The sequence below is a fragment of the Dama dama genome, chromosome 20 (genome assembly GCF_033118175.1).
Source record: "Dama dama isolate Ldn47 chromosome 20, ASM3311817v1, whole genome shotgun sequence".
NCBI lineage: Eukaryota > Metazoa > Chordata > Mammalia > Artiodactyla > Cervidae > Dama > Dama dama.
Genome location: NC_083700.1, coordinates 116582245 through 116594824, shown reverse-complemented (window position 1 = coordinate 116594824; position 12580 = coordinate 116582245). Strand labels below are relative to the sequence as shown.

Genomic DNA, 12580 nt, shown 5'->3' with positions numbered 1-12580 from the left:
AGGCTCAGCCCTCACCGAGCCACCCCGAGAAGCAGGGCCTGGAGCCTCCCCACATGCAGACGAGGAAGCGGACACACGGTGAGGCTGAGGGGCGCCTCTCACGCAGCCGCTTGGCCACCAAGACTCCGGAGCGGGCCAGCTGGTTCCCGCCCGCACCGCACGGCACTCAGCCAGCCTCTCCAACGCCCACATTGCATCAGAAGCTTAAAGGAAAGTCAGGAGAACGTCATTCTCCAGGCTCACTGTTTCCAAGCGTTTTGTTCCCCAGCCACTTAAGGCAAGTTGATAAACAGGCAAAGTCTACCACCAATGTGGAATTCGGCACCTGACTTTCAGCGAACACGAGGCACAGGCCCAGGGCTTCTTACCTCGACGTCAAACACCTCGACGGAGTCGTCCAGCAGCTGCACGCGGAGCTGCGTCCTCGTCGCTGGCCGCGCCGCCCCTGCCAGGGGGCCCAACCCAGGCTCCAGGGTGCTGACGCCCGCGGGGGTCGCGGTGCCCAGGCGTGCCCCTGGGGTCTGCAGGACTCTGTATGTTCCTTCCAGCTCCCCCATTCCTCAGCAGCTGAGAGGGAGGAGTGTGCTAAAACAAACAAAAAAACCCCAACTATCTTCAGTTATTTCAATTTTAAAACAACATAAGAAAATTACCCGGTAGACCGGAATTCTCAGCACTGATTTTGTACTTCTGTGAGTTTTAAACTACCTGGAAACAGTTTAGAAAGATTATCTTCTCCTCATACACGGGCGGGTGGAGCACAGATACCAGCCAGTGGCAGCCCGGGGACCAATGTTTCCGGGGTGTGTAGCCTGGGCGGTGCCAGCGGACCTGCAGACCCTCCGAAGGGGCCCCCTGGAGTAGGGTGGACCCCAGCCACCTCCTCCCGCCCCCAGCCCAGAGGTTCAGGTGCTGCCCACACGCTGTGTGCACGGCCCAGGGCCTTCTAGCAAAGGTAGGTGGGTACGCACAGCTTGGGTCACGGGTCCCCACCCCGCCGACATGGAGGGGACAATGCAAGGAAGGTGGATGGAGATGCCGGGGCCACCTTTGCCAGCCCTGCAAGCCCTGGTCTCAGCTGTGTCTCCAGGGGTTCAGAGGAAGCTCCAGACCCAGCGCCGGACGGCAGCGTGGCACACGCCACGGGGAGCCCCGCCTGCTGCCCTGCCAACCCCCGCCACCGCCCGCTACCCAGGCACCCTCCTCACTGATGAGGACGCTGAGGGTCTGAGAGGGTCAGAGGTGCCCCAGGAGGTACCTGTTCCCTTCCAACCCTCCCTGCTGTGTGGGGAAAGGTCTCCAACCCTAAGCTATTAAGTTGAACAGAGCCCATCACATCATTGTCTTTAACAATGAAAGAATGGGCTAAGTATCTGCTAGAATCTAGTAATATAGGCTTGCTTTCATTCGTCCCTGTTAATAAAGTTACCTTCTACTTATGGCAAATTCCCTTCTTAAATATGCCTATTTATGTACAAAAGTCAATTTAAGGAAACACACTTAATGGTTAAACGTGGTAAGACAAAAACAAATGCCAGATGTTTAATCAAGAAAGAATGCAGATGCCACAAAAATTATTTTATTTTGCTTAATCATCTTCAAAAATCTTCGACTAGCTTGCAGTAAATATTTTGCAGAATTAATCTCACTAGACTCCTGGTCCTCTCCGTTTCATGCAGATTTCACTGCTGAGCTCCCTGGCCGCCTTCTCTCTTTCAACCTAATTTTGTTATCAAGGTAAACTAACTCACGAACTTTTTATCTCTTGAATTAAGGTTGAAAAGCTTCTCAGTGACCTGCTGCCAAGCGCCTCCTGCTTAAGACCTACTCAGTAAGGCCTTCCCAACCGTCCGGCTGAGAACTGACTTGCACGTCTGGTTTATCAACAAGCAAACGGAAAATGAGCCAAGACCGCCGGGAAAGTGAGACGTGCACAGCTCAAGCACAGTGACGAGGCAGCTGGTCATCCTGCTGGACACCGCTCCCAGCCGGCCTCCGCACAAGGAAACAGCTGACCCCGCGCACGGATGGGCACGTGGGTCACCTGAGCCGCGAGGGCGGTTACCCGCTGTCCTCAGAGCTCTCCCTCCAGGCTGCACGGCCCCAGGAGAAGTGGGGTTAACGTCACGGGCGTCAAAGAGCGTGCGGTGCATCATGACACGAGGCACTGCACAGGCCGCGGCCACGATCAACGCGGCAGAAACCTGCTTCCACATCGCTGAGTGTGAGACCCGTGAGGTTCTCAGGTGCTGAGAACCATAAATGTGAGCGCTTTCATTCCAGCTTCACAAACGTGAGAAGCTACTGCGGAAGCAAGGGTGTGAAGGAAGACGAGCCCACCTGCCAGCCGTCCCGGGTGTGCAGACAGGCCGGCTCCCAGCGCTCACCCACCACCAGAAGAGGCCCCTCTGGAACAAGCTGTGGGCACCAAATGATCCTTTCCGTTTTAAGTAAAGCTACAGTTCTGAAGCAATATATACAACCAAGGTATTTTTTTGAATCACTTCTGTTGTGTATTCCATTGTATAATTCTCATTTATATTTTTTCATAAAAATTTTAGATGGAAAAAATTTCTTCAGGTTCTTCTCTTTGACTTATTACAAGAAAGTCATGAAAAAAAAAAAAAAAGAAAGAAAGTCATGCCTAAGCACCTACTTCTTAAAAAAAAACAAAAACCAACAAAAAACCCAAAGCAAGCAAGACTAAGCTACTGTACTCATTCAGGTGAGGAACAGCAAGAAGAACGTGCAGGGAGGCTATCCCAGAAGAGTCAGGGCTGGGGTCCCCGTGGGGGGCTGCCCTGGGAAGGGCACAGGGGAGGGGCTGCAGGTGTGGCCAGCGCAGCTCCACGGCTCGACTGGACACTGTCCACTCACAGCTCATCAAGCTGTGCATTTGATTCATGCAGTTTCAATAGCACACTGTTAATCAACGACTGTTTCATCTCTCCTAAGAACAAAAGACACGTTAGATAAATGGAAAAACACTTTTCCTAGATCAAGGAATTCTAAAACATGGCCTTTGCAGGTTTATATGTCTTCTGAGCAGCAAGCTTCTGTCCCAGTAATTTCCGCCTAGTCAAAGGAAGATACCCACCCAGCTGAAGCCGAGACCGAGGACCACAAGACACCCTCACATCCCGGAGGCTCACCTGGGGAGGATGACTCTCCTGAGAGAACCCAAGCCCAAGGGGCACCCTCCTGAGGACGCTCCAGGAGAGGACGACTCTCTTGAGAGGACTTGAGCCCACAGGCACCCTCCTGAGGATGCTCCAGGAGAGCTCTACTTGCTATCACGCATCGGCAATGCGCACAGACCTCCTATTTAACGACTACTCATCTTTTAGCTTAAGAAAGTTCAGGAAAGAAGGAACTTGGAAAATCAGACAGAACCACCACGTTGCAAACAGCAGTCGACCTTGGTCTCACTCTGAAGTGAGCAGCAGTGAGAACTCTCCCTGTAGGAGCTGAAGTTGCTTGTTCAACAGTCTTGCCTCAGGCTGACTGCTTCCTCTAGCCTGACCACGGGAAGAAAGGAAAAATGTATGCACTGAATCTGCTTTACATAAATTACAGCCTAACAGAAATTACTTTGTCTTGCTCTGTGTGCTTATAAATAAACATTAAAAAGGCAAGAGTATGCAAACTAGATGAGACACACAGCAAGCGCTTCCCAGTCTTACAGGCTCTAAAGGGCAGAAGGCAGCTCCTCTGCTGCCAGAGACCTCTCCAGAGACCCTCTCCAGGGGGACCTCCTCAGGGGAACCCTCTCCAGAGACCTGGAGGGAATCAATCAAAATCCAGGGACTGACGAGGGACTCCAGTTCACTTTCCTTTCTTCCTCTATGTGATCAAAATGTTTTGCAGTCTCATTCCTAAAACTATTTCTGGTGGCTGGATACAATTTCCACCACTGATGTCTAGTGTTACAAACTTGGCTCCTATATATTCTCATTTAATAAAAAAAACTTCAAAACCACCTTGTGATGTATAATTTCCATTCTAAAGTTGGAACAACTCAGCTCAAAAGTCTGCCGAAGCTCTGGGTGATGACGTGTCAACGCAGGTTTGTAACAGAGGTACCACTGGGGCAGGGCAGTGACGATGCAGGAGGCTGTGCATGTCTAGAGTAGGAAGCATGTGAGAAATCTGTGGAACTTCCACTCGGAGTTTCTGTGAACTTAAAATTACTCTAAAAAAAGTCTATTAAAAAAAAAAAATGGTCTGCTCCCAAGTTGCCTCCCCCTTGGCTGGAAAATGAGCATGTGGCTCACTAGCAAGCACAGCCCTCTGTCCACAGCAGAGGAAGCTGCTGAAATTTCTATCACGAGAAGAAGGGTCTCTATGTGCTTCTTTGGTGTGAAGGTGGATACAAGCCAGGTTCAAAGCAGGTGTGTGGCACGTGAGTTCTGGTTAAGAGGAGGACCATGAACACATGCATCTGCTTCCATTCAAACAAGCACGCTGGAGGATAAATTACCCAAACAACCACCTCTGGCGGGGCACTAGTGCTGGGAGGGCAGCGCTGGGAACCCTGTTTCTGGAGTTTGCAGTGCTCGTGTCTCAGCTCAAGTAGGGAACCTCGTCGATGGTCTCACATTTGCAAAGCGCTTTTGCCACATAACAGAATCTGTTCTCAGGAGTAACACTGGCGGTGATGGCCTTAGGGGACAAAGTTCTGCCGACCACAAGGTCTTTGTCTAGTAATTCCAATATCCGCATCATCTGAGCTGTAGCCTGTCTTCTCTCCTGTGAGCCGGTATTTCCCTGGTTCTATGTATGTCGGGTAATTTTGGATTGTATCCTGGAGAGTTAAAATACTGTGTTGGAATGGTACAGCGGGTAAGAATCCACCTGCCAATGCAGGGCACATGGGTTTGATCCATGGTCCAGGAAGATTCCACATGCCATGGAGCAGTTAAGTCCATGAGCCATTACTACTGAGCCTGCACGCTCCAGGACCCACAAGCTGCAACATCTGAAGCCTGAGCATCTACAGCCTGTGCTCTGCAACAAGAGAAGCCCCTGCAGTGAGAAAGCCACACACCACAATGAACAACAGCCCCTGTTCGCCCAAACCAGAGACCCTGAGCAGCAACAAAGAGCCAGTGTGGTCACAGATAAGTAAATAACGTACGCAAAACATTGCACTGTGAGTCTCTGGCATCACTTAAATCCCACGAGAATGTGGCATCTCTGTTTGTGGCATCACTGGCCTTGCCAGGGTCGGGTGGAGGCCTCAGCATCAGCCCCACCTGCAGAGGCTCCACCCTCCCTGGTGCCCGCCTGGCTCCCAGGCTGTGGTCCCCCCCCCAACTGAGTTCCCACTGGCAAGTGGTGCAGAGTTGGCCCCATGTAGGCATAGCTCAGCACTGGGCCCACAAATTCATCAACAACTCTGAGGTCATCCCTTCAGGCCCCTTCTCCATGGGGGTTACCCCCTTAGGCCCCTTCTCCACAGAGGTCACCCCGCAGGCTCCCTCCACTAGGGTTGCCCCCTCTCCACGGGCATCAGCCCCTCGGCGCCCTGTCCACAGCTCCCTGGCTTACTCCTCAGTTCTCCAGCCAGGAGCCTGCAGCTGATGCCCTGCTTGCTGGGGGCTGCCCCGGCTGCAGGAGAGAGAGGAAAGCGCCCCGGAGTCACAGGCGTCTGCAGGCCCTGCTGCCACAGGCCTGGCTGGAGGACAGGGAGAGGGAGGGGGTATGGTGGCTGTCTCCCCGTCTCTCTGGAACCCAAACTGGGCAGCTCCTCCTGCAGCCCTCCCGGTTTGCACCTGGAGCCCATCTCTGGGTTCTGGCTGCCCTGGGAGCAGTCTGGGGAAGCTGGGGGAGGCGGAGGAGGAACAGGAGCTTCACTGCTCGTGCGGCAGTGCTGGCCGCCGTTTCCTCACGGCTGCTCCACGCAACCATCCAGCTCTGCAGCAGGGCGGTGGGCGAGCTGGGGCCGAGGGGGCTTATGCCTCTTCCCAGAAACAGAACTCGACCCCCGGGCATCTAGAGCGCTTCTGCATGGTGCTCTTTGGGAAGACGGTTGATTTTTATTTCCTTCCTTCCGAGGGTCTGTCGTTTTGGAGTTGCCTCCAGGGATGAACACGCGTTACTTCTGAAATTAGATGGTTGCCGGGCAGAGGACAGCAGGGGTCCTACAGCGGAGCATGGCTCACCTTCAAGGAGAAAGCAGGGGACCTACCCTGTGTCTCCTGCTCCTCAAACAGTTCAGTTAAAAGTCAAATGATCATTTTTCAACAGTCTCTGGAATGGGTTTCTTGTTCTGATAGTGAGACTTGTTCCCCCAACATGCATCTTATTAACTGTCACCAAGGCAGCCGGGATCTGAAGGCCGCAGGAGACAGAAGAACTCCAGTGATTTGTAAAACTACCCAGAGCTGCTTCCTCCTTCCAAACGCGCCCCACCACCTGTCGGAAGAGGTGCCGAGCATCCTTACCACCCTTACCACGTGCGTCCCAGGCACCCTCAAGGTGCTGGCTACACCCTGCCCTTGTCTGGCCATGTGACTCTGACGCCCATCTGCCTTGTTTCTGGGCTCCTCGCTGGCACGGCCCCTTTCCAGGTCCTAAGAAGGGGCCCTTGGCGAAGCCTTCTAGGAAGTTCACACATATATTCCAATGGCAATCAACAAGAGACTGCTGCCCCTCCCACCCTGACCCTGCCTGCGTTCTCCTTCCCCAGGTCACGCGGCTCAAGATAGCACCCAACTACCTGCACGAGGAGCAGGAGACACGCTGAGTCCGGGTTTAACGGGACATGTTTCTGTTTTCGCACCGAGGTCATCACCAGCCATCAGGCCGCAGGCCTGGCTCCGGGAGCAGCGCTGTCACCCGGGGTGCTCGGGCCTGGGGCTAGGGGACAAAGTGCAGGCCGGACCCCGTGGCAACATGAACGGCCCCAGCAGCGCCTGGTGCAGGGGGCGTGTGGGCCTGGAGAAGGAGCAAGGCTGGCAGTGCAGGAGGCCAGACGCTGCAAAGTCATCACAGACACGTGGGAAGGCAAGCACAGCGTGGCACTCAGTGGTCAAAACTGCACCGCCCGCCTGTCAGTGAAAAGAATTTACACTGCAGCGGTATGCTTATAAATAAGGCACAGAGTTTTACCTGTTTTCAATGGAATTCTGCAAAACAGAATTTATCAGAACTCCTGCTGTTCCAAGACACAATCTGTAGCTGTGCTAGAAAGAGCAAGCGTGAAACCATGTTTTATATCTCCTAACAGTCAACAGTAAAGATTTCTGATCAACCATGCTAGAGGAGTCACTGAACTCAATCTATTCTCTGTCACACTAATTAAAAAGTACATGGCCAAATGAAAAGTGGTACAGAGGTGTGTGTCGAGGGCTCAAGACAACGCCAACTCTTATCTGCTGCCGCTGCTGTTAACTTGCTCAGTCGTGTCTGATTGGTTGTGACCCCATGGACTGTAGCCCACTAGGGTCCTCTGTCCATGGGATTCTCCAGGCAAGAATACTGGAGTGGGTTGCCATTTCCTTCTCCAGGGGATCTTCCTGACCCAGGGATTGAACCTGGGTCTCCTGTTCGGCAGGTGGATTCTTTACCACTTAGCCACTGGGAAACAGACGTGTGTCAGATAATTAACAAATATGCTATTTTTCTGGATTTTTCTGACTGCTGTATTAATGGTCAGCTTTCTCAACTCTGTAACGTATTTAGTTTTTCTCATTCTAAATAAATATTTGCACTCCAAGTTAATTTTTATTTCTAACACTTAAAGAGGCCTCCTCCCCCACACTGGGTAAATCTCGGGTCCCATAAAAACTGCCATTCACTCTGCCCTGATGCAACCTGACTCGTTCAAACATTCAGTGAGCACCTTGCTTCTGAACAGAGCAAGTCCAAGTCCCTAAAAGCACAGGAGCCTCTGAGAGGAGAAAACCTGCCCCATCACAGCAGGGAAGACACAGGAGCCAGTCTCCTAAGTGCTGGTAAGAGCTGCAAGGAGTGAAGCCAGAAGCCGCCAGGGACCTGGTGGGTGGAGAGGGAGGGAGGAGGCCTCAGCGAAAGGTGGGTGTCTGCGTCAGACCCCCCCAAGTGTCCCGAGTGGCCGCCATGCCCGCCCCTGGCTCACAAGCCTTGCCACACAAAACAAGGAATTCAGGCTCAGAAAGGTTAGTGACTTGCAACACGCGTGACCTCAGCCTCCCCCCAACCCCCGACCTCACCATGTGCCATCCCCTCTTGGGCTTAAGGGACCCCACGTGTCGAGTACAGGATGAGCCAGAAGCGGAGACGCCTGTGGAAGTGGCCCGGGCCACACGGCGGAGTGCAGGCAGCACCAGGGAACACAGAGGAGGGGGCGCGGCTGGCCTTGCCCAGCCGACTCTCCAGCACGGAGTGGAGCTGGGCCCATGGGGGAACGGAGGGCCGGCTGGGCAAGCGCAGTGCACACGGGCGGGGCCCTGAGGGCGCCCACGGGGCTGGGCTGGGCTGTCGGGGTCCTGAGAGCCCACCTAGGAGGTCTGGGTGGACTCTCACCACCTGGTACTCTGCAGCTGGGAGCAATGGGTGAAGACAGGTTCATCACTGCACCCGACAGCATCAGAGGGCCTTTCTGGTCTTGAATTTTAAAATGACTCTAAACTGGAAAACAGTCCTATGACCCTAAAATAAAACTACTTACATCACTCCACCTTCTCCTCTGATCCTTGTCCACATCCTCGTATATTTTTAAATCAGTGTAAATGCTGTGTACAAACTGCTTCGCCTTTTTGGTTAAGATATCTTTTTGAATGTATTTCCAGGGATCATAATGGTTCAAATTTTGTTGGGAGGGAAGGGTAAGAAGGGGGTTGCCGAAGCATGTCTGGGGGCTACAGAGTGTTCTACCACTCTTACATACAGTGTGTATACAAGTTTGTTTTCAAAACCGGGATTCCAAAATCAAAACCTTTTATCACTTATTGCTAGCTGCTCTCCAAAAAGACTAGACCAGTTTGCAGAATCGCCAGAAAGCCATCACATTCTGGCCTCTATCATCTTAAGCTCTGTGGAGCCCTCACCTTTGACGCCCTGTTGCCAAGGTAAAGCCTGGAACTGACAAATATGCTGCAGTCCAATGATGCTCCACACATGGGATCTCAGAGAGCAAGACTGGGGTGACCTCGGCTCAGCACTCAAATTTACAGCGGTTTTCCTGCAAAGAAAGCCAAGCTGTGTGCAGGAAACTTGCAACCCACGGAGCAAAAGGGGAGGTGGCAGGCTTACAAGAGAGTGGGTGAAGGAAAAGCAGGAACGACCTGAAAGGATAAACAGCAGGAACTGCTACCGTCTCAGGACAGAGGCGGCACTAATGTGCCGAGAGGCAAAGTGTTTGGAGAGGAGAGGAGGGGCCCGATGGATTTAAAAGCACATGCACAGAACTATCCATGCCTCCATCTTTGCTTTGTCAACGCAGGGCATACCCTTCCCCCAAGCAGGACAATCTGCTTAAATACTCTGCCTCCTTTTCTCTGGACTGTGCACTCAGACTGCTCTTCTACTTGATAACATGACGGCTAACACCGATTAAGCACTTAGTGGGTTCCAGGCATCTAGCTACTGATGCTTAATCCTCACAACAAGTCTATGAGGCAGGTAAACTGCAACCTCATTTGTTGATAAGGAGCCCGAGGAGAGATATGTGAATGTATCATATAAACTCCCCTTTTGGGAAAGGAATTAGTACAGAAGGAAGCAGGAAGTCTACCAGAAGAGGAGGTCCAAGCAGGTAAACGAGCCAGCAAACTTCTGCAGCTCTTGCCAGCATCTGGTCCAGATGGCTCAGTGCTCACTGAGGGTCTGCAACAAAGCAGGACTCCCACCCCAGGAAGCAGGTCCAGGCAACATCCAGTACCGGCCACCCTCTGCTTCCAAATGGGGCTGGGGCCTGGCCACATCATCTCTGCATATTTTGAGACAACTTGACTGCAGCCATGAATTAAAAGACGCGTGTTCCTTGGAAGGAAAGCTATGACAAACCTAGACAGCGTATTAAAAAGCAGAGACATCACTTTGCCGACAAAGGTCCGCACAGTCAAAGCTATGGTTTTTCCAGTAGTCATGTACACGTGTGAGAGAAGGACCATAAAGAAGGCTGAGCGCTGAAGAATTGATGCTTCAAACTGTGGTGTTGGAGAAGACTCTTGAGAGTCCCTTCGGCTGAAAGGAGATCAAACTAGTCAATCCTAAGGGGAATCAACCCTGAATATTCATTGGAAGGACTGATGCTAAAGCTCCAATGCTTTGGCCACCTGATGCGAAGAACTTACTCATTGGAAAGACTGAGGGAGAGAAGAAGAGGGTGACAGAGGAAGGAGACGTTTGGATGACAACAGTCCCTCAATGGACCTAAGTTTGAGCAAACTCCAGGAGACAGTGGAGGATAGAGGAGCCTGGTGTGCCACAGTCCATGGGGTTACAAACAGACATGACTTAGTCTTAGAGACTGAACAACAAAACAAAATACAAATACCAGGTATGAAGTGCTTCATAATCCCTCACAGAGAGTTAAGTCTCTGGTGTAAGGAACTCACAGAACTTTCAAAGAGCAGCAGAGAGAGCCTTAGATCTGCCTGCAAGCAAAGCCACTCCATGCCTGCCCAGCTCCCAGGTGCTCCGCCATCCCTCCACACCACCAGCACTCTGGTGCTGTGCCCCTGAGGGCCATCAGGCTCTCCAGAGTGCTCCGCCCAAAGCTCCCTCACAGAAAAGGCAAAGGCCCAGGGAACAGCCACCCCGAGATGTAAATCTTTCCTTTCACTGTGGACTCACACTATTTCCTTCAGTGCACCTCCTGGGAATTTCTGTTTTCACGGCAATTACCACCGACCAGCACGTGGAAGGCCTCCGGAGGCTGCGGCCTCCAGGGTGGGTGTGGACCCCAGCCTGAGCGATCACTGGTTATGGTCGGGTCCCAGCTTTCTGGGCGGCCTTTGGATTCCCCCTAGGATTGACTGGCAGCCCTTCCAGGTTTCCCGGAGTAAAAGCATTAACACCTAATACCAGCCTTAAGATCATTTAAGGAAAGGCCAAAAAGGGCATGGCCACAAGTCGCCGGAGCTTCCACTTGTGGTTCTGCCCAGGCCTCCACGCGGGGCCCTCCCCGCTCACCCCGGGGCCCCTACGCGGTGTCCTCACGCGCACCCCGGGGCTCCCACGCGGGACCCTCGCGCGCCCCCCGGGGCCCCCAAGCGGGGTCCTCACGCGCACCCAGGACCCCCAGCGGGCAGGCTCCCCACACAGCGCCCTCCGCACACGCGGCCCGCCGCCCGAAGGCCTTCCCAGGCCGGGAGCAGACTCCTCTGACCGCTCGCCGTCTGAAGGCGCCCGCCCTGCCTCGGGCTTCGGCCCGTAGCCTCCGCCGCCCGCCCCCGAGGCGCAGCCTGGCCCCTGCTCGCCCGCTGCCGCGCGGCCCCGCGCCCTCACCGGCTGCCCGGCCCGAGCTGTCGCCCGCAGCGGCCTCCGAGTCCGCGCCGGCTCCGCCCGCTCCCTACTGCCCGCGAGCCGCCCCCGCTCCCCGCGCCCCATCCCCGCCCCGCCCGGGGCCCCGCCCCCGCCCCGCGGATGCGCCGCCGATTGGCCTGACGGCCTCTGGGGCGGGGCCTTCGCGGCCGCGGCCTGGAAGCGCGGCCCAGAACTCTGATTGGTGGATTTGTAGGGCGAGAAGGAACGCGCAGAGTCAGATGTAATTTGGCCAGCTCCGCTCGCAGCGCCGCCGGCGGTTCTGGGCGGGGCGTCGGCTCAGGGGGAGGGGCGCGGTTACGGCTCAGGGAGGGGCGGGACGTCGGCTCGGGGGCGGGGCGCGGCTCCGGCCCAGATCCGTCTGCAGGCTGGTGCTGACCTGAACCGTGGCCGCCTGCGTTCCTGTTACCAGATCCTGCTACCAGGTGCTCTTCTCCTGGGGCTACCGGGGTCGGCCTAGGGGCGCCGAGAGCCAGGCGAAGGTGTGCTGCAGAGGAAACGGGCCGTGCTGGGAGACCAGCGTCCCCCTAGCCTTCGCGGTCCCCCACCGGGGAATGGAAACGTGGCACCATCTCCGGAGCCCCCAGGCCCTTCTTCGAGCAGTTGAGGTAGCTCCTATGCATTCTTGGAGACCCAGCTCAACTTGCCCCAGTCCTGCCCCCGCCGCGGTCCCCGCGGGCAGGAGCGCCCCCGCGCGGCTACCTAGGGAGTAAGTCCCGAACCATCCTGGAGAATCCTGGTTGGTTGGCCTTCGGAACACGTTTCACACAAGTAGCTTTCCGCGGGGCTGCCTCGGAAGGGCACTCTTGCCCCCATCGTTTCCGCCCGATTTTTTTTCTCTAACCAGCCCCCAGCACAGAATCCCGCATCCCCCTCCCAGGGCACAGAACCTCCAACAGGTGCACACTGCCAGGGGGACCACGCAGGGAGACCCTGGTCAGAGAGGCCGGGAAGCCAGTAGAGGCTAAGGAGCGTACGCTGGAAACAACACCCGAGGGAGGGACGGGCCTGGAGAGAACTACAGACGGAAAGGGGCCCAGGCGGTCCTGGGTTGAGGGGCCAGGGGACCGGCTGCCACCCCGAGGTCAAGTTTTCAGCATTCCTCCCG

The 12580-nt window shown here is 54.8% G+C and overlaps 1 protein-coding gene across 6 annotated transcripts in view; it reads right to left on the bottom strand.

Annotated features, from left to right (window-relative positions):
* FARP2 (FERM, ARH/RhoGEF and pleckstrin domain protein 2) overlaps positions 1–11521 on the bottom strand; it is a 94953-nt gene extending 83432 nt beyond the window's left edge. For 5 of the 6 annotated variants that reach the window (XM_061122676.1, XM_061122678.1, XM_061122677.1 and 2 more), the window contains exons 1-2: positions 11437–11521; positions 369–585 (exon numbers count right to left, since the gene is read on the bottom strand). In XM_061122676.1, the coding sequence (XP_060978659.1) occupies positions 369–557 (189 nt within the window). In that variant the 5' untranslated portion in view covers positions 558–585; positions 11437–11521. The remainder of the gene's footprint in view (positions 1–368; positions 586–11436) is intronic. The other variant, XM_061122681.1, reaches the window with a different exon arrangement.
* Positions 11522–12580: the final 1059 nt, after the last annotated feature.